The sequence below is a fragment of the Neofelis nebulosa genome, chromosome 1 (genome assembly GCF_028018385.1).
Source record: "Neofelis nebulosa isolate mNeoNeb1 chromosome 1, mNeoNeb1.pri, whole genome shotgun sequence".
Lineage (NCBI taxonomy): Eukaryota > Metazoa > Chordata > Mammalia > Carnivora > Felidae > Neofelis > Neofelis nebulosa.
The window spans coordinates 128876866-128898789 of NC_080782.1; the positions used below are offsets into that span (position 1 = coordinate 128876866).

At 38.3% G+C, this 21924-nt stretch overlaps 2 protein-coding genes across 4 annotated transcripts in view; both read right to left on the reverse strand.

Moving 5' to 3' along the window:
- Window positions 1-1237: 1237 nt before the first annotated feature.
- CAMLG (calcium modulating ligand) lies at window positions 1238-11669 on the reverse strand. The gene is made up of 4 exons (XM_058736192.1): window positions 11381-11669; window positions 9232-9689; window positions 7516-7581; window positions 1238-1852 (listed from the first exon to the last, which is right to left on the reverse strand). The coding sequence occupies exons 1-4, from the start codon at window positions 11562-11564 to the stop codon at window positions 1661-1663; spliced, it is 900 nt and encodes a 299-aa protein (XP_058592175.1). The 5' UTR covers window positions 11565-11669; the 3' UTR covers window positions 1238-1660.
- Window positions 11670-17847: 6178 nt separating this feature from the next.
- SEC24A (SEC24 homolog A, COPII coat complex component) overlaps window positions 17848-21924 on the reverse strand; it is a 71855-nt gene continuing 67778 nt past the window's right edge. For all 3 annotated transcript variants that reach the window (XM_058736215.1, XM_058736197.1, XM_058736208.1), the window contains 2 exons: window positions 21533-21636; window positions 17848-20829 (listed from right to left, as the gene is read on the reverse strand). In XM_058736215.1, the coding sequence (XP_058592198.1) occupies window positions 20715-20829; window positions 21533-21636 (219 nt within the window). In that variant the 3' untranslated portion in view covers window positions 17848-20714. The remainder of the gene's footprint in view (window positions 20830-21532; window positions 21637-21924) is intronic.

Here is a 21924-nt window from a genome sequence, read left to right on the forward strand (position 1 = left end):
CTCATAACCCTCTTATTGTTTTTAGGACCAATGGTGGTGACACACATCCATTTATACAACTAATCTGGTCGAAGATGTCACTTTTCCATCTAGTTTTTACTCATATACATTTCGAGTCCTTGAAATTTCTGAAGTAAAAAATTCTGTATGATTCCCAACACTAAGAAACTACCATTTCTGTTTGACACTACTCAACAAACTTAAGCAAATAGTAAGGGAGATGCCAACTGGCTGAATAAAACAAATGGCACTAACAGACACAGACATCTTATAGCCAACTCTTCCCTCTGAAATAAATTTGATAATGATCTATAATTATTAAAGCTTGGCATGTGTCAACCGACTGAGTGGGGCTTTTTTTTTTTTTTAAAGACACAAAAGAAGTTAACACATACAATTGAAGGCCACTAGTGTCTTCCTAGGGATTGGGAGGAAGATGACAAATCTGAGGATGCTTTTTAATCTTCTTGATTCTAGATTCATTATGGAATCAGGAAGAACATGTGCTCATCATCTTATCCTAAGTCAGGGGATACACTTAAATTACTATATTCTCTATTATTCTAGTTCAAAGTAAAATGACAAAAAATGAAGACTTTGGGAGTAATGAAAAAAAAAAAAAGGTGTATTTTTTAGCAGTGCCTGAGTCAGACGGGCGTGCAACTCTTGATCTTGAAGTCATGAGCTCAAGCCCCACACTGGATATAGTGATTAAATAAATAAAACTTAAAAAAAAAAAAAAGATATATATGCTTTTAATTAATATATATCCTTTCACAAGGATTAATCAAATAGACCATACAAAAATCTTTAAGGAAATGTGATAACAAGCAAAATTAACACCTAATGTTTTATAACCTTCCAAATATGACAGTTACCAAGTTAGTTAAAAGGGTATCTATGATAGTGGGTTGCATACCGCAGTCAATTTTCAAATTTCATTTTTATATATACTAATCATGCTGTTCTAGTTTGCTTTAAAACCTTAGTTGTAGAAAATGAAAACTCAAAAGTGAAAATTTCCAATTCTGAGTTTGGTAATAAAAAAATTTTCATAAATAAAAATTAAAATAAATATCCTCATAAATACCTTCTAAGTTCACATGTATGAATGTTAATCACTTCATCTATTACTCCATATTTAGGCTGAAGTAAAAATTAAGATACTCAACAAGATAAAATTGGCTACCTTATTCAGCTCTTATAAGTTAAAACGTGCAGACTTAACATTAGACAATTCAGTTTCTTTCATTTTATTAAGACAGCTCCATTTCTCAGGACAGAACAACACAAATACAAGTCGCAGCCTTTGGGGCTGGCTGAGACCGTGTGCATCTGCTCTCCTAAAAGCAGTAGCTCGGCTCCCAAAAGAGGAATTACAAATCTTAGAAGTTAGGGAAAGGTACAGACTAGGGATTCTAATCAAACAAGAAAAGTCAATTAGTGACCATGGTAGTATATTCTTCACATCAGTATTAATACAAACTTAACACTTTTAAATCAGGGAACCTGCCATTCCATTCCTAATCAAATGATTTTACAACCCTATAAAGTAAAAGAATGACATAAAGGTGTAAACTGATTTGCCTCTTTTAGAGACACTGCAATATAGATGAGAAGTTGCTTTTTTATAAGCTTCTCCTTCTGTGTTCTCCAAGCTTCATGGTACTTCAGAGCCCCAGTAATTGAGGAGTTCATGACAAAAGATAAAAGTGAAAAAGTAGACACAGAGATCTGTGAAAACTTCTCCCATTTTACTATAGGTATCCATCGATCGATTTATCACTTCAGCAGGAATTCCAGATAACAGAAGTGCAGCTGTTAGTACTGTTGTCTTTATCTTCTTTTCACCCTGTACACAGAAAGACTTAAATAAATCTTACAGCTTTCAGAAGACTACTTAAGCTCTATACATACATGATCAGTGCTGCTATTTTTGCCGAAATGATTCAAAACTATTACTAAAGTTTCAATACATCAATCAGTAATATATCAACCAACATTTACTAAGCATATAATGTGTAAAGCAGCAAATCGCTAGGCAATAATGGGAAAGACACCATTCATGCTATCAAAAGTGAAAAAAAAAGCCTTAGAGGCAAGGCAAAAATAACAATTTAAGATATATACAACCGCACAAGACAAAAACAGGAAAAACATTACTACACAGGACATAAATAACTGCTAAATGAATGGCATGGATAATATATAACATAGTGGCTCAAAGAAGATAGAAATTAGTCCACGGTTATATGCATAAAGAAAGCACAGTGAAGATCTTATTTCAAAAGGAAGTAGAATTGGAAATTGAAAACAGGCCTTCAAGAATGAGCAAGATTTAGCTGGATAAAAATGAGAGGAGAAATCTCATTGTAAGGTAAGTCTCACGACAACAAAAGCCTGAAGAGTGACAGCCATACTAAAGGACAGAGTTATTCGTGACAGAATCATCACAACATTCTGTAGAGCCCTATCTGCCATGCAAAGGAATTCACACTTGTTACGCATGCAGTAGGATATCATGGAACATGTATCCCCTGATAAAATTTTCTCATCTAATTTTTAGACAGATTCAAGGCTGAATTTTTTTTTTTTAAAGAGTACTATTATCTTTTTTTTTTTAATCTTAATTTTTGAGAGAGAGAGAGAGGTCAGGGGAGGAGCAGGGAGAGAAGGAGACATAGAATTCGAAGCAGACTCCAGGCTCTGCGCTGTCAGCACAAAGCCCGATGCAGGGCTCCAACTCACAAACCATGATATCATGACATGAGCCGAAGTCGGATGCTTAACCGACTGAGCCACCCAGGCGACCCAAGGCTGAATTTTTATTTATCAATTTGGTTATCAACAAACCCAGTCACATGATTAAAAAACTTTTTAAATATAAAAAGCAAAGGTTACCCAAGAGAAAACAGAGCTTATGTCTACAAAAGGATTCATAGAAATTGTCAGCTGCTTTAGACATAATAACCAAAAATTGGAAACAAGCAAGATGACCATCAAGAGGAGATGAGATCAACAAATGCATACAGTCATACAATGGAATATTACTAAGAAAAAAAACGGGGTGGATGGCCTGATACACTCAAAAACATGGATGAAACTCAAAATTATGCAGGATAAAAGAAGCCTTGCACAAAAAAGTATGTACAAGAATGATTCCACATATATGAAATACTAAAACAGGAGCAGCGGGCTGGCTCTTGACCTCAGGGTTTTGAGTTTGACCCCCACGCTGGGTATAGAGATTACTTAAAAATAAAATACTTAGGGGCACCTGGGTGGCTCAGTCGGTTAAGCATCCGACTCTTGATCTCAGTGCAGGTCATGATCTCCTACTTCATAAGCTGGAGCCTCACATCAGGCTCTGCACTGATGAGGCAGAGCCTGCTTGGGATTCTGTGTCTCTCTTCTCTCTGCCCCTTCCCCACTTGTGCGCACTCTCTCTCTCAAAATAAATAAACAAAAAAAAATTTTTTTAATAAATGAAATCTTAAAAAAAAAAAAGGAAAGAAAGAAGTACTAACATAGGCAAAAACTAATCTATGGTGGGAAAAAAACAATCAGACCCTCAGGGTGTAAGGGGCTGAAAGCTGACTGAAAAGGGACACAGTGGAAATTCCTAACAGTCATGTTCTAAACCTTTAAAGGATTTGGGACTCACAGGCTGACAAAACTCACTAAAGATTTGAGCATTTTACTGTGTGAAAATTTTACCTTAATGAAAACAAGGATAACCATAAACAACCACTGAATTGTAGTTAATGACACCTGACCAGAACATGTAGGGGTAAAGCATACTGATGTCAACATCTACAACATACTTTGAAACTCATCAAGGAAAAAAAAAAGATGGACTGAAAATGGATAAATTGCATAAATCATGATAATATAACAAAATGTTACTTGTAGAATTTAGGTAATAAGTAGAAATGGGCGCTCACTGTACAATTCTTTAAACATTTCTGTCTGTTTAAAAACTGTTCCAGGGGCACCTGGATGGCTCAGTCGGTTGAGCATCTGACTTTGGCTCAGGTCATGATCTCACAGCTTGTTGAGTTCAAGCCCGGAGTTGGGCTCTGTGCTGACAGCTCAGAGCCCGGAACCTGCTTCAGATTCTGTGTCTCCCTCTCTCTCTGCCCCAAACCACTCACATTCTGTCTCTGTCTCTCTCAAAAATAAACATTAAAAAAAGAATTTTTTCTTTTTTTTTTTTTTTTAATTTTTTTTTCAACGTTTTTTATTTATTTTTGGGACAGAGAGAGACAGAGCATGAACGGGGGAGGGGCAGAGAGAGAGGGAGACACAGAATCGGAAACAGGCTCCAGGCTCCGAGCCATCAGCCCAGAGCCTGACGCGGGGCTCGAACTCACAGACTGCGAGATCGTGACCTGGCTGAAGTCGGACGCTTAACCGACTGCACCAAAGAATTTTTTTCTTAAGTGTTCCTAGAAGGGGCACCTGGCTGGCTCAGTAGGTAGAGCATGTTATTCTGGATCTCGGGGTTATAAATTCAAGCCCCATGCTGGGTGTAGAGGTTACTTAAAAATAAAATCTCTAAAAAAAAAAAGGTGCCTGGGTGGCTCAGTTGGTTAAGCTCTTGGTTTTAGCTCACATCATGATCTCATGGCTCGTGGCTTTGGCCCTGTGACAGGCTCTGCGCTGGCAGCATGGAGCTTGCTTGGGATTTTCTGTCTCCCTCTCTCTCTGCCCTTCCCCCACTCACTTCTGTTCACATGCACTCTCTCTTCTCAAAAATAAGTGATAAACATGTAAAAAAAAGAAGGAAAGAAGGAAGGAAGGAAGGAAGGAAGGAAGGAAGGAAGGAAGGAAGGAAAGAAAGAAAGAAAGAAAGAAAGAGAAAGAAAGAAAGAAAGAAAGAAAAAGAAAAAGAAAAAGAAAAAGAAAAAGAAAAAGAAAAAGAAAAAGAAAAAGAAAAAGAAAAAGAAAAAGAAAAAGAAAAAGAAAAAGAAAAAGAAAAAGAAACAAAGGGGTACCTGGCTGGCTCAGCTGCTAATGCATGTGACTCTAGATCTCAGGGTGGTAAGTTCAAGCCCCATGTAGGTGTGGAGATTACTTAAAAAAATTGTTTTTTATCTTAAAAAGAAAAGTTACAGGGGCACCTGGGTGGCTCAGTTGGTTAAGTGTCCAACTCTTGATTTCAGGATCTCATGGTTTATGAGATCGAGCCTGGAGTCGGGCTCTGCACTGACAGCTTGGAGCTGCTTGGGATTCTCTTTCTCTCTCTCTCTCAAAATAAATACACTTAAAAAAAAAAAAAAGACACATCCACAAAAAAATGTTTTGTTGAGAGAAAAGTACAAAGTATACAGTAATCTCCCTTCCTTTTCTCTCCCCCATTTACCTAGTAACCCCCACACATTCCTATCACAAATAACTGCTGTTAATAGTTTCATGTAACATTTTTCCAGAGTTTATGGGATTCCTGGCTGGCTCAGATTGTGCGAATCTTGTTATCAGGGTTGTAAGTTTGAGCCCTATGTTGGGTATAGAGATTACTTAAAACTAAAATCTTAAAAAAAAAAAAAATCACAAAACTTCCAGTTTCTTCACACATACACAAGCAAAATCAAATATATATTATTCTCCTTTTTACGAAAAAAGCAATATACTATAGATCCTATGCTGCATTTTGTTTTCTTCTCTTAGTTTTTCTTGGAGGGCTTACTAATATCTATACATCAGAGTTTCATCATTCTGAATGGATATGCCATAATTTAGTGAGTCTTTTTTTTTTTTTTTTTAATATTTAAAACATTTTTGGGGTGCTTGGGTGGCTCAGTCGGTTGAGCGACCGACTTCAGCTCAGGCCATGATCTCACAGTTTGTGAGTTCAAGCCCCGCGTCGGGCTCTGTGCTGACAACTCAGAGCCTGGAGCCTGCTTGGGATTCTGTGCCTCCCTCTCTCTCTGCCCCTCCCCCACGCATGTTCTGTCTCTGTCTCAGAAATAAACATTAAAAAAAAATTTTTTTTTTAAAAGAACATTTTTATTTTAAGTAGACGCCACACCCAACATGAGGCTCAAACTCTCGGCCCAGAGATTAAGAGTCATATACTCTATTGACAGAGCCAGCCAGGCGCCCCAATAGGTCATTTATTAGTAGACATCTTCGTTGTTTCCAAACTTTGCTATTGTAAAACTATAATCAGTGTTTAAAGAATTAATTTCTAAACAGACACTTTAATTAATTACTTTTCTTGGGGGTGAGAGGTCAATAAATATACATCTATATAATCAAAAAAACTAAATAGGGGCGCCTGGGTGGCGCAGTCGGTTAAGCGTCCGACTTCAGCCAGGTCACGATCTCACGGTCCGTGAGTCGAGCCCCGCGTCAGGCTCTGGGCTGATGGCTCGGAGCCTGGAGCCTGTTTCCGATTCTGTGTCTCCCTCTGTCTCTGCCCCTCCCCCGTTCATGCTCTGTCTCTCTCTGTCCCAAAAATAAATAAAAAACGTTGAAAAAAAAAATTTTTTTTTTAATAAAAAAAAAAAAACAAAAAAACTAAATTTTAAAATAAAATAAAATTACATTTCTTTCTTCTCTCTCTTACTTTATATATATGGCCTATTTGACTCTTCATAAATATAAATGTTTCAAACCCCATTCAAAATACACATGAGAGGGTGCCTAGGTGGCTCAGTTGGTTAAGCTACCAACTTCCGCTCAGGGCACGATCTCACATTTCGTTGAATTCCAGCCCCAAGTCAGGCTCTGTACTGACAGCTCAGAGCCTGGAGTCTGCTTTGGATTCTGTGTGTGTGTCTCTCTCTCCCCCCCTCCCCCACTCATGCTCTGTCTCTCTCTCGCTCTCTCAAAAAATAAACACAAATAATAATAAATAACTAAGCAAATGACCAAGTACCTGTTTTTCAGTAAAAAACTCATACAAAACTCAATCACATAAGTGAGGTTATTTTCTCCACCACTCAAGTCCCATAAAACTGTGTATACATTTGTAAGTAACCCAACTAGGTAAACACGGACACTCTACATGATTCTGTAATGCAGTTTTGGCCAAATATTTCTTGAAAATACCAGGCCCTTGACATTAAGATAAACAGCACTGCTGTTAAGCATCTAGAAAGGAGCACAGTAAGATAAATGGCCCCCTCTTAAAATTAATTTCCTTTATTACAGACAATGCATCACTACATTCACTAAGTAATTAAACTCAATACTTTCTCAGACAAGTACTATTCAAATTCTGTAGTTAAGTTTTTCCACCAGTCTATGGTAGATCGACATATTTGTAAAATATGATAAAAATGTTATGGCAATTTCAAATTGCTAACAAGTTTCTAATCACTCCCTCCTGAACTTAACTCATTATAAATAGAAATGAAAGTTTTAAGATCAGAATTGGTGGGACAATGACACTCTTAGTAACACTGATTCAGACCATGAGTATGACTAATTTTTTTTAAGCTCTTAGAATTATCTAATCATTAATCGGTCTAAACACATCACCCCAATTTAGAAAAAATTTTAATTTACCTTAGGAAAGTATTTGTATAGTCCCATGTATGCAAGTTGTAAAGTAAGAAACGGAGCAAATATGGACTGTGAAGACAGAAGATAAAGTTATGTATTTCCAACATTATCATTCAAATCACAACAAATCAAACTAAACTAACAGCAGCTGTAAAATTCCAAGCAAAAACATGGTAAAAAAAAAAAACAAAAAACCAACAACTTAATTTTAGTGGCTGAAAGTAGTCTTGTTTCTGCAGAAGGGTGAGAAAACTAAAGGGACTAGATTTCCTTATTATAAAACTTATAATTAAGTTTATAAATAAGTTTATAATTAAGCTTATAATTAAGTCCTTATTAAAAAACATGCTTCTCAAGTCACATTATTTTGATGTCCCCCAAAATGTCTTCTCTCACAAAAATTTACTCTTTAAATGATTTAGAGTATTCAATGGTGATAGATGTGTAACACATTATGCAGTAACATCTCTCTCACCGAGAAGTAACTAACTGACAATTTTGAAGCACACATAAAGGCCCAGTACTCAAAAGATAACATGCATTCCCAGACTCTGGGGCAAGAAGTTGACTTATTAACTCTATCTCTGGCATCCAAATGACAAGCTATTCTTGGTATAGATAAAATGGCATGGTTTTCTTGCTTCTCACACAATATAATCAGAAAGATCAAAACAATAATTAATTTACATTTATTCCTAAACGTAAAAATATTATGGAGTGAACGAGCAAACAAACATCACCAGATGGAAGTACTTAGAAATAGCAGCTGAAAATCTCATAGCAAAAAGCCCCAGAAAACCAAAAAAACCTCACACAAAAATGAGGCATAAAAATAGGACCTAACTTTCAAATCATAAAAACACAGAGCCCTCTCAATAAGAGAAAGCAGCTACACATCTCACTAAATGCTGAAAGCTAGGACAATTTAACATCAGAAAAAAGTCTGTACAACAGATTCTCACTTAAGAAAAAATGCATAAAACTGATTTTAAGAAAGGTTTTTGCCGAGTAACCTAAACTTTAATAATCTGAAAAATTTGCTTATGTACCTGGTAGATATTCTTTAAATGTCTAGTGAATGGAAATACTTCGAAGAGCAAGACACTAAACTATGAGCTATGTCTTTCTTCAATTCTCCCGGCACGTTCTGGTACAATAAAGAGGAACTGCCATTATGATGATACTACCACATTATAAAATGCTGAGGTGCTTTCTGAACGACAGGAAAATTATGTGGTTCAGGATTATATTAAAGCTCCTGTTCAGGACCACAGCAACTGCATTTTAAGGTTTCAAATTATTTGAAAAGTGGTGATTAATCTATAGTACATGTAGATACTTTACCCTTTGGCTTTGGAAAGCAACTGCCCAGCTGTCACTTAGCGATGTGACCTTGGGCAAATGACTTAACCCCTGAGGCTTCATTCCTTCATCTATAAAACACAGAGTCAAATGATACCTAGTTCAGGAGGATGAGGTTAAATGAATTAATACATGTAAAGCACTTAGAATGCTGCCTAGAATACAGAAAGAGTTAAGCAATTATTACTGGGCTCTGTATTTAACCAGGACATTTCATCTATATCTAGGTGAACAGCAGTTTATAATATATCCCCAAACAGCCACATGAATCTGGTAAACAGTAATATTGGCAATCAGTCCCACGGATTAATAGTCCTCATCACATAACCAATTTGCATTTTCCATTATGTTTCTTACCAAGTACTTGCAAACAAAAGCTCTGACTCCAAAGGCAAGAAGAGCACATCCCACCAATCTAAATATTCGAAAAGAGTCAAATTCTTCTGCTGTATTTCCATCTTCTTGATTGGGTTTCTCACTAATCAGCTGTTTCCGTAGCTTCACTGCTTCTTCAAATCTGGAGAGGTACTGTTCGAGGCCATGGCGAGAACCCCTCTGGACAGTGTCTGCTGTCAGGTCCCCTCTGTTCCGCTGCCGGAGCTCAAGGTTTACATCATTATTGCACTCAGGTGGTTTAATGAAAGAGTCCAATCTGTCTCCCAGCTGAGTCCCCTTTACCTCGGCCACATCACTTTGCTGGTCAGTAGTTCCTGTACCAACCGAATCGCCCAGCACTACTCGCTTTGAAACTGAAGGGATGGTGAGAGAGTTCAGTTTGTCACTGTCCTGCTTTGATTTTGTTTGACCTTCTTCTTCTGAGAAGAGAAATTTAGAAGCCTTATGTAGTGTATACTGGCAAACACCTTTCACGTTAAGATTAAAAAATATGCTGCTACTGGTAGAACTCTGCAGTCTCTGAATCTAAATACTGGTTCTGCATGAAAAAATAAACTAGTTCCTTCCTCTACACGCTCAAAATACATCACTCCAGAAGAGTTTTCCTGCAAAGGACATAATCCAAATTTGGGGAGTAGAAGATAAGACTAGCAGACAAATTGGGAAAGATGGTCATGGATGGAGCAAGCCAAAAAGACCAGGTTTTCATGGATAATGTATCCCAGAAGTATGACTGCACTGCCTGCTCTAGCCTATCTGGTTAAAAATATAAAATGATTAAAGCTCTTTAAAACCTGTATTTTAATATTACAATTCTGAATCCAGAGTCCTGTCAGCATAGGGTGTGGCATATCCTACAGCTACTGTTTACGTAATCCTCCCACTGTAGTGCTGGAGCCATTAGTAAGTACTTAAGCAGTTTTAGGATGCTTTTCGGGTTTAAATACAAAATAAAGCCTTTAGTGACAGAATGTTCAAAGCAAAAGAACAAAATACAGAATGTACCTAGAGAAGACTAACAAATACATGTCTTGGGAAAGAATAAATACCCTGCTTTTAATTATTAAAGGGAGAAATGTGTTTTCTAGCTGCTGTTCTAGATGAATTTGAAAAAGCGCTTCTTACCTTTCCTAGTAGTTCTGGCTGCAAACCTGTGAACTATCTAAAAGTTCAGAGCTGTCTATCTAAAGCCCCGCAGAAATCACAAAGATTTAAGTAGCTTTGGAACAGTGACTAAGCGTCAATTACTACCGGCACTGAATGGAAACTTAGAGAACACTAGTTCATATTAAGTGTTCCATAAATAATCACATGAAAAAAATTTTTTTAGGAACTCATTGTACATGCATTGGGCGAGAAATGAGGAACTCTCTTTAGGGTTAAATGCAGTTCCTGACATCAATCTCAGCACACTAAGAGAGAAGACCTCTGGTGGGCACGTCCCACTTGTTAGGGTACAAAGAATGGTCGCTCCAAATTTATTCTCCTGTTGTAGAAAGCCTGCAGATGACAGTGTTGAGGGCACTGAACACAGACACTACGATATGACCGTAAGGGTCCTAGATCCACGTAGGAAGGACTAGGGGGGCAGTTCAATAAGCACAAGCTCCCCTGTGCCGACAGAGTAACAGCGAAAAGCAAAAGAAGGAAAATAGATACTAGGGAAGGCACTAGAAGGGAAAGCATCTGGAACGGAAAGAAAACCAAGTATTCTTCCTGAAGGGCACAAGAGAGCAATGTAACCGGGGCGGAAAATGTACGCCCTTCAAAAGAGGGGAGGGTGTGGGGAAAGAAGGGGAACAAGGGGCTGTCTAGCATTACTAGGCAGAGGGCACCATGCCATAGGGCTCAGGAGCCAAGGTTTCACAACCTGGGGCGGGAACAAGGAAAATCTGAGAGGGAAACCTACGGAAAACTGAAGACAGGTACTAGAAACGTCCAGAGATTAAGAAGTGATAACTTGAGACATCACCTAAAAAGCAGGGACAGAGGGGAGGTCAGAGAGCAGAGCTTTGTCAAAAAGATCAGCGGGGCATTGGAGGGAAAGCAAGAACGATCCTCAAGACGCAAAGAGGTGGGCGGGAGCTGAAGGGAGATGGGAGGTTCTCACCTGCGCCACTCCCGGGCCTGTGAAAGCCCATGATCCGGTTGATGCGCTGTTCCGAGTTCATAAGCAGCTTCCTCCGCCGCAGCTCGGCCCGACGCTGGGAAGCCGACAGGCCTGAGCCCGCTGGAGCCCCCGGACGGTCCCCGCTATCTGTCGCTACGGTCACAGGCTCCATCTTCCCCTCCATAGGTAGGGAAGGATGAAGGTGGTGCTGCAGGTAGCAGAGGCAGCGCAGATGACTTCAGGCCAGGCCGCAGGGCGCGAGCCCCCCCCCCCCCCCCCGGGCGTAGGCCCGCCCCTCCAGAACGCCAAGCCGGAGAGGCTGGCTAAGCATGCGCGCCACCCGACCGGACAAAGAGCGAGGCTCGCGCCGCCATTTTGAATGAGGGCAGAGTGGGCTGCCCTAGTTCCTCCTGCCTGTGTTAACTATCAATGTTCCTCTCCTCCGTCGACAGGGTTCTCTGCCCTTCACGAGGACATGAAGAAAAGCGAACCCCCAAACTAACGAGAGATAAAGGAATACGGATGAGGCCCGAACGTAGCTTGGGCTTGTACCCAAAAGCAAAATGGAGGTTGATGCGGCAGGCACTTGTTTCCAATGACCTTCTGCGACCTCGCTTATAGATTACGGAAATACGTAACTCGAGGAGCGACGCTTTGTGGAGAGTTGCTTTTAGGATTTGTTTTTGTGGCTGAGACTTTCTCCTTTATGGTATTTTTCCCCCAAGTATATACCTGTCGTGTTCCAGGCTTTGTTCACATCTTCCTTCAAGGCTTGCCTAGTGATGCTTGTCCTGTCCATTCTGTTTAAATTGCCACCCTTCTCACTCCATAACGTTCTCCTTATTGTTTTTTCTTAACATTTGTAACCGATTCGCAAGATAAATGTACTTACTTTGTTTATGTCTGTTTCTCACCAACTAGAATGTAGGCTCCAGCATTGTATATTGTTCGCAACTGCAACTCCTGGAACAATGTGAGCGCTCAGCGGGGCCCACTTACCTTAAAGCAATGTTGAGGTCCACAATAGTATTAGGAGCCTGAGAAAATGTCTTAATTTTAATTTATTTTAAAGTCAGAATAAAAGCATAATAATTAATATATAATAATCTGACCTGGATTATAGTCATCTTTTGCTAACACAGTCCTAAAATACGATTTAATAATGCCTGTATGGAGGAAGGAGCCCATGAAAGAAAAGTGTGTAGGACACACAAAAGTCATAACGCAGCCCTGCATTTGGTATGCAGCTGTTAATCATAAAGATAAAGTGAGTGAGTAAAAGAACGAAGGAATCGAATCATCCGTCAACGCTTGCTGAGAGGGCCTTGTGGCCGATTCACACCTGAAGCTCCAGAGGGTGAGGCTATCTAGTGGGTCCCCTGCAATGAAACCAGAATGAGTCAAACTCATAGTCAAAATTAGGAAGCAGGTGAAATCCTCCCTAAACAGAAAGTAATGAAATACTGTATTTAACCATTAGTCACCTGACTCTGTTCCAAACAGACAAGAAGTTTAAGAAAAAAAGTGTAAAAAAAAAATCTAACAATTTATCTTCTGCATTCAATAACATGAGGAGCTGAGGTATAAACACGGATTTTTGGGGTGTTTAGGCAGCTGAGTGGGTTAAGCATGGGACTCTTTTGGTTTTTGTTTGCTTGTTTGTTTTTTGAGAGAGAGCGCAAGCGCTCAAGCCGGGAAGATAAGAGAAAGAAGGAGACAGAAACTGGAAACTGAAGCAGATTCCAGGCTCTTGAACTGTCAGCAGAGAGCCCAACACAGGGCTCAAACTCAGGAAGCACAAAATCATGACCCGAGCCAAAGTTCTAGGCTTAACCAACTGAGCCACCCAGGTGCCCTAGGACTCTTGCTTTCGGCTCAAGTTGTGATCTCATGGTTCTGGAGATTGAACCCCTCCTTGGGCTCTGTGCTCACTTCACAAAGCCTGCTTGGGATTCTCTCTGTCCCTCTCTGCCCCTCCCCTGCTGGCATCCATGCTCTCTTTCTCTCTCAAAATAAATAAACATTTATTTATTTGTTTGTTTGTTTGTTTAGAAATAGGGGTGCCTGGGTGGCTTAGTCAGTTGAGCATCTGACTTCAGCTCAGGTCATGATCTTGCGGTTCAAGAGTTCAAGCCTCACATTGGGCTCAGTGCTGTCAGCGCAGAACCTGCTTCAGATCCTCTGCTCACCCCCTCTCTTTGCCCCTCCCCCACTCACACTCTCTCAAAAATAAATAAACATTAAAAAATAAAAATATAAATAAATGCGGATGTTCTCCCTTGACGGAATGAAAGCTAAGTCCCAAGGACATGCCCTGGTTAATAATTATAAAGCATTAGAAATGGTTCCCCTGCCTTTGTGTACAGACCTATATCTGAGTCCCCAATAGTGTCTTTAAAAAATTCTAAAACCGAAGTAATTGTTAAGTATAATAAATGTGCAGAACTTAATGAAGTATAGTTCTGATAAATTGAAACCAAATACAATTCTAGGATAAACAATATTTTTTTCATTTAAGAAGGCCCATAGAAAGCCAAATAAAAAATTTGTCTCCTTAGATGCATGATGGCCCCTTTAGTTAGATAAGAATTAGAAATGTGAAGATTTTATGTCACTTTCTCATTCCTGAGGAACCATTTATCTATGGGTTTCTGCAGTTTATTTATTAAACTTCCTAGTACTTGTCAGTGGTATAAGTGATTCTTTGACAAATGATGTGCATACTTAAGATTTTTTTTAATTTATTTATTCTTGAGACAGAGAGAGAGTGGGGGAATGGCAGAGAGCAAGGGAGACAGAATGCCAAGCAGGTTCCTTGCTGTCAGTGCAGAGCCTGACATGGAGGTTGAACTCAGGAATGCAGAGATCATGACCCGAGCTGAAATCAAAAGTCAGAAACAGGGTACCTAGATGGCTCAGTGCCTGGGTGGCTCAGCCAGTTAAGCTTCTGACTTCAGCTCAGGTCATGATCTCATGCCTCATGAGTTCAAGCCCCACATTGGGCTCTCTGCTGTCAGGGCAGAGCCCCTTTGGATCCTTCTCCCTCTCTCTGCCCCTCCTATTTCATGCCCTCTCTCTCAGAAATGAATAAAAAAAAATGTTTAAAAAAAAAAAGAGTGGGACACTTAACCGACTGAGCCACCCAGGTGCCTCACATACTTAAGATTCTTATATTAATTTCTATCTCCCTCACTATGGACTTTGCAAGGGCAAATCCATTCTTTAAAACTTTGCCATTTTGGGCGCTTTGGGTGACTGGGTTAAGCGTCTGCCTTGATTTTTTTTCAGTGTTTGTGGATTGCAGCCCCATGTTGGGCTCTGTGCTGACAGCAAAGAGCCTGCTTGGGACTCTGTCTCTCCCTCTCTCTGCCCCTCCTCCCACAATACATAAATTAACTTTAAAAAACTTACCACTTTGCCACAAATCTAGCACTGACAGCACTAGATTACACTTACGTGAATAGTTGCAGAAATGTTTCTTTTAGAGGAAGTATCAAAAGAAGGCATTTTTAAAAAATTTTTTTAAATCTTTATTTTTGAGAGAGAGTGTGTGTGTGTGTGTCTGTGTGTGTGTCTGTGTGTGTGTGTGACTGGGGGAGGAACAGAGAGGGAGACACAGAATCTGAAGCAGGCTCCAGGCTCTGAGCTGTCAGCACAGAGCCCGGTGTGGGGCTCGAACTCAAGCACCGAGAGTTTATGACCTGAGCTGAAGTCAGATGCTTAACCGACTGAGCCACCCAAGTGCCCCAAAACATGCCATTTTCAATGAGTCTTATGTATAATTTTTATTTGATGCTAGAAGCATTGTTTAGGCAGGCTACTAATAATACTTGATTGATAAAATGTAGATACACAGCTGAAAAGATTGAGTCATAAGTGATAAAACTGGAATTCAGTTTCCGGGGGATAAATTTAGGCAGTTAGTTGATCCTTGGACTCCTCTCTACTCCACACAGAAATAATAGCTAAAAATGTCAAGGGAGAAAAACAAATAACTAGACTCAAAAACAAGAGAAACAGGGGCACCTGGGTGGCTCAGTCGGTTGAGCATCTGACTTCGGCTCAGGTCATGATCTCACAGCTCGTGAGTTCGAGCCCTGCGTCGGGCTCTGTGCTGACAGCTCAGAGCCTGGAGCCTGCTTCTGCCTCTGTGTCTCCCTCTCTCTCTGCCCCTAACCCACTCGCATTCTGTCTCTGTCTCTGTCAAAAATAAATAAACATTAAAAAAAAAAAAAAAAAAAACAAGAGAAACAGCAGACCAAAATGCAACATTGCAGAGCTAACATTGGGCCTGTTAGGCAGCAGGTCCATGAGCAGGCAACGGTAGCACATTCTATGGGCTAAAAAGCACTGGAAGCGCTCCACATAACAAACACATAGGGACAAACAGGACTCACTGCTTGAGGTAAGCTTTCCCTCCAAAAATTATTCAAAATATCATTTGCTATTGACCCACATAGCCTTGAACTTGAGCTTTTAAGTTCAGCAGAAGAGAGGACAACAACTAGTCTTCCCACTGCTGGTGGGCGATAGCCCCAAATCATTGCAGGACACTACTATGACCCCTAGTCTTGGGGAAGGGGCCAGAAAATTCAACTAAAAAACCCCTTAGATGGGCAGGAAGGGATGGAGAACTTGGACAGAGATAAGCTAAAACAAAAACAAAAATTCTCCCACTCCAGTAACCTACAAACTCAAATTCTAACAAACATGAATAAATACTACATTTAAATTCTGCCAGCCAGGGGCACCTGGGTGGCCCAGTCAGTTACATGTCCAACTCGATCTTGGCTCAGATCACGATCTCACAGTTTGAAGGTTTGAGCCCCATGTTGGGCTCTGCGCTGATAGTGCAGAACCTTTTTCGGATTATCTCCCTTTTTGCTCCTCCTCTGCTCTCTCTCCCTCTCTCTCAAAATACATGAATTAATGAAAAAAAAATTCTACCAACCAAATAAAAAATTGGAATTTGTGGGGGGTGAGGGTATAGGTGAAATAGGTGATGGGGACAAGGAGTGCACTTGTTGAGGGGCACCTGGCTGGCTCAGTCGGAAGAACATGCGACTCTCGATCTTGGGGTCTTGAGATGAAGCTCCACACTGGGGGCAGAGATTACTTAAAAAAATACTAATAAAAAATACTTTTTTTAAAAAAAAGGAGAAAAAGGAAGAGAAAGAGGAGGAGGAGAGGAGGAGGAGGAAAAGGAGGGCACTTGTGATGAGCATTGGGTGATGTATGTAATTGTTGAATCACTGTATGGTGCACCTGAAACTAATATTATACTGTATGTTAAATAACTGGAATTAAAACTTAAAAAATTGCGAATTTCCCCAGAAAGAATTTTATAGAACAGTCTGAATACATTACTGAGCAAAAACAGGGAGAAACCAACCAAAACCAGACGGGTATTAAAAAAATTAATCTTAGAAATGAAAAATACAGGTATGCAGATATAATACTCATGAGATGAGATGAAAAGTCCAACCTGGACATAGTCAAAAGAGGAATTAGTGAAAAGATACATCTTGTATGAATTCTGAAGTAAAAAAGAATAGAGAAAATGACAAGCATATTTTTAAAAGAAAATAGCTTTATATGTCAATCATACCTCAATTAAAGAAATAGAGAATTTTCCATAAATCAAGATATACAAAGATTTTCAAATTAAAATGTGCTCTGAAAAATTAGCAAGATAAACAATACACTCAGAGTAGCCAAACTGAGGAATATTAAGGATAAAAGAAAAATCATGAAAGCTAACATTATCTTCAAAGTAACAATTAGACTGACAGTAGGCATTTTACTGATAACCAAAGGATCCAGAAGTCAATGGAGTAGTACTTGAAACCTGTCAAGAATTAAAAAAAAAAAACAACACCAACTTTAAATCTATGAAGAGTGAGCATCAAGAATTAAGTTTATGGGGCGCCTGGGTGGCTCAGTCGGTTGAGCAGCCAACTTCGGCTCAGGTCATGATCTTGCACTCCGTGAGTTTGAGCCCTGCATCGGGCTCTGTGCTGACAGCTCAGAGCCTGGAGCCTGTTTCAGATTCTGTGTCTCCCTCTCTCTCTGACCCTCCCCCGTTCATGCTCTGTCTCTCTCTGTCTCAAAAAAAATAAATAAACGTTAAAAAAAAAAAAGAATTAAGTTTATGACCACTCTATAATTTCTTTTTTAGTTTTTATTTATTTTTGAGAGAGACAGAGACAGAGCAAGCAGGGGAGGGGCAGAAATAGAGTGGGACACAGAATTGGAAACAGGCTCCAGGCTCTCACGACCTGAGCTGAGGTTGGTCACTTAACCAACTGAGACACCTGTTGGCTGCCCCTGGCTTATGACCACTGTAACACCAGATTAGATTCAAACCACTTTCAGCCATAGCCTTCCAATGACTTGGGGGTACAACATAACACAATTCAGTAACTGGCAAGTTATCCATATCCCTTTAAATGACGAGTCACTATATATAAGCTTTTTCAATAACTTTATTGAATAGCCAAATTGATAAGTTAGCACATTTCAAATGATTATTTGCATGGGTTACAAATGACTTTTTTTTTTTTACAGGAATAAAACAGTGAAAATTACAAACTGTAAAAAGGAAGACAAATCTTGTCTCTAATATTTAAGAGATGCAAGATTTAACACAGCACATTGAAGATCAATACATATGTGAATTTGAGAACAACTTAATGTTACAATATTATACACTACTTTACAAAATAAAAATTTCTATAGAAGGATTTTATTTGAAATAGTTAACAAAATCTTGAAATCACATTTGATGGTCCCCTAGATAATAGCTGTTATGCATCTTTAATTAGAAGAAATAAATCTTTAATTCTAATTATTGTAAAACAGTCTGTTAGACTCAATACATTACATTAAATTAAAACAATGAAATATATGCAAACTAAAATGGTACAGCTTGAGCGAATATTAGTATGTCACGTACAGAAATGTTATTTTAAAAATCCTAGAAATTAGAAAAATAGAGTACTTTTTGTGGTAGAATTGCCATGCTCAGATTTAAATACCAAGATTGCCCTTGTCTGTTACTTTAGTAGTTGTAGATCTGTAGAAAATTCAAGGATCTTTCATAATTTACAACTACAATAAAAAAAATATGGCATAGTGTAAATATTAGTTGCTTTACATCAAAAAGTAATACAAGATGAGATAGCAGGTACTGCTCTACTGCCAAAAAAAAAAAAAAATCAAACACATTCAGTACAGCAAAAAATAATTGCTTAATATCAATATCTCCAAAAGGCTCATTCATTCCCTCATTATCCAGAGAACAAATATTGTGAATCTTAACTAAAGTTATGTTTTTATGACCTGCCTATTATAAAATTATTCTGGATTGCACATATTACACACTATCTAAAATAATTTTTAAAGTAAAATTTAAAAAGTAAATTTGTGAAATATACTAACAAAGCATGTGGCAATAACAAGTCATACCCACTTAGGGATGAAGTGAGGCACAAGGAAGATTACTGTCCCTAGAAGCACAAACTTTTCCCTCTGGAAGATTCTTCACTACTCTTAAGAAAGGACCTACAAATATCAACATTTACAATTCACATTAAGAAGAGAATTTTAGTTATTTTAAGAAACATCAGTGCACAAGGATGACTCTGTTTCTTGAAAAGAGGGGAAAACATAAATTTATCATAATTTGCTACAACATGACACTTGCTTCCTAATACATGAAGCAGTTTTTAAGAAACTTTCCAGTTCAATGTACCACTTGCATATTGAAGATAAACCTTAATACTGCTTAAGGGAGAGGATATTTTTATAAAACCCAATTACTCTGATCCAGCAGGCAAGCCGTAGTATATACTCTAATGGGGACCTGCTTCTTCCCTATCCCTTTAACTGAGTTAAAGTCAGCTCATACTGATGTAAACCTGAAAGTTACTATTTCATTGGTGATCATGAGACCAAGATTGTAAACACATTTTTCTAACCCATTAAAACAAAGAAACAAAAATCTTTTCATCAAGTATTACACATGAAGAACTTTTACTTTAAGAGGTTCATACAAGACAAGGTGAATCAGTGAAAAATGGGCCAAATCTTTTAAAGACGTCCTATCACAGCACTTTAAATATACAAATGTATAATTTACCTATTTGTAAACAAAATTCACTTAATGGTTTTGACTATAATATTTCTCTGGCTCAATCAAAAAAGCAGTCTCTTGAGCATGTTGAGAAATCAAGTTTCTACCATAACTTCAATGTAGTGAATTTGTGTAATCTTAATATCCACCAAATCAAACAGCAGCATTCATGCTTTTAATAAGTTTTAATATCCAAGAACAAATATCTTACGAGCGGCTTCCAATTTAATTAAACTCCTTAGAAAAATGTTACTTAAGCATTTGAGACAGAATTTTTAAAAACCTTTAATTTCTTTTAATTCATCATTTCACCAATATAACACTTCTATTATACATCAGAGCAGAAATGTACCAAACAAAGCCTACTTAAAGGATCAAGACAACCAAAGTTTCTCATCTTCCTATTATCATTGTCAGTTTCAGTGTATTTATGAAGACAGCTGATTCTTTTCACTGCAGAATAGGATAGTGTGTCCACCCAAGTCTTCTGCAGTCAAATCGGAAAACCACTTAATTATAGATTTCACTTCAAAGTGACTTTGTTCTTCAAGCATAGAGAATACTGACAGATTTTAAAGCCTGACTGTATTATTTCATATTTTTTTCTCAAACTAGACTGGAGTTAGTTCACTCTAGTTTTAGTTAACATGATGATCCTTTTTCTTCCTTTAAAAAAAAAAAAAAAAAACAGGTGTGGGGATGGGTTCTAGTTCTATGTAGTATTTACTTCTGAAAAATTTTTTTGATGTTAAAAAGATCATTATCAATGGATTTATAATGTCCCTGCAACACTTAGTCTTGTGAAATTTTAAATGTAGCAGCCAAAATTTCAGGAAAAAATGAGAAAAATGTATTTGAAACACAGAAGTCTTTATTTTACAAAATTTACTTTACCTCTGCAATATTGTCTCATCTTATTTCAATCCACAACAACTCAAACATTATTGGCAGCAAAGGAAAAAAGTATCCAATCAAATATACGTAGATATATTTTGATTTGAAAAATATAGTATTTCAGAGTTGCATGTTTGATTCTCTGCTGTGGTCCTTTATTTTGCTATAGTTGGTTGAAATCACAGTGAGAACATATAATCATCACATTAGTCCACAAACCTAATAGAAAAGGAAGGTATTACACATTCTCAGGTGTTCGACATTATCATGAATTTCCTTAAAAATAAGTCAAATATCTTCATTTGTTCATTTATTTACTTGTTGTTGTATATGCAAGAGGAATTCATAATATGATAATGCAGATTCTGTTCTGTCTTCTACCATGTTTTGAAGGAAGTTTGCTTTCATTGGACTCTCATCCCTTAGGAATAAAAGACAAAAATATATACATTAGATAAAATGTAATAGTAAAATAAACAGTGGATTTGTCGTGAGGCTTTTAACATACTTTTTAAAATATATATATTTATTTTAAAGAGTGAGAGCACGAGTGGGGGAGGGGCAGAGAGCCCAATGTGGGGCTCGAATGCACGAGCCTGAGCTCAGGATTCAGGTCCTGAGATCGTGACCTGAGCTGAAGTCAGACACTTAACCAACTTAACCAACTGAAACACCCAGGTGCCTCTTAACATACTTTTACTAGTAACTGGATATAAAGCATAATTTAGTAATATTTATTGAAAATTCTTTTTCTTTTCTTTTTTTTTTTTTTTTTTTTTTTTAATTTTTTTTTTTTTTTTTTAATGTTTATTTTTGACAGAGACAGAATGCGAGTGGGTTAGGGGCAGAGAGAGAGGGAGACACAGAATCCGAAACAGGCTCCAGGCTCTGAGCTGTCAGCACAGAGCCCGATGCGGGGCTCGAACTCACGAGCTGTGAGATCATGACCTGAGCCGAAGTCGGACAAGTCGGACGCTTAACCGACTGAGCCACCCAGGTGCCCCTCTTTTTCTTTTCTAAAGGGTTTGCGTAAGCAATAGGTCACATTTAACTATGATTCAAGACAGGTCCTTGCAAAGCTAAACACATTGTTTCACTATTAGTAAATGAAAAATTCAACTTACCTTATCACATAAAGTATGGGGAAAAATGGTCTCTGCTCTCTAAGCCAAGAGATGAATGCTATTATTCTGGCAGATTCTGGTGTATCAAGCTCCGGAAGGTCTGTCTATTAAACAAAAATCAGCAATATACAGTTTACTTGAGTCATATATCTAATGCATCTCAAAGTTTATCATGTATATGAATCACCTGTGCTGAACGGCACATATTGATTTAGGAAGTCTCAGGGAAAGGGTCTGGGAGTGTGTATACCACAATTTTCTAGTAGGAGCTAGGCAAACTTCTTTTTTTTTTCTTTTTTGTATTTTCATTTATTTTTTTAAAATTTACATCCAAGTGAGTTAGCATATAGTGCAACAATGATTTCAGGAGTAGATTCCTTAATGCCCCTTAT

What these genes read in the sequence shown, in the direction of transcription:
- CAMLG (XM_058736192.1), bottom strand. Translation starts at nt 11,564, where the DNA reads ATGGAGGGGAAGATGGAGCCTGTGACCGTAGCGACAGATAGCGGGGAC. An exon ending in CAGGCCCGGGAGTGGCGCAG is followed by an intron (nt 9,690 to 11,380) that starts GTGAGAACCTCC and finishes TTCTCTTCTCAG; the next exon opens with AAGAAGAAGGTCAAACAAAA. An exon ending in TATACAAATACTTTCCTAAG is followed by an intron (nt 1,853 to 7,515) that starts GTAAATTAAAAT and finishes TTCTGTGTACAG; the next exon opens with GGTGAAAAGAAGATAAAGAC.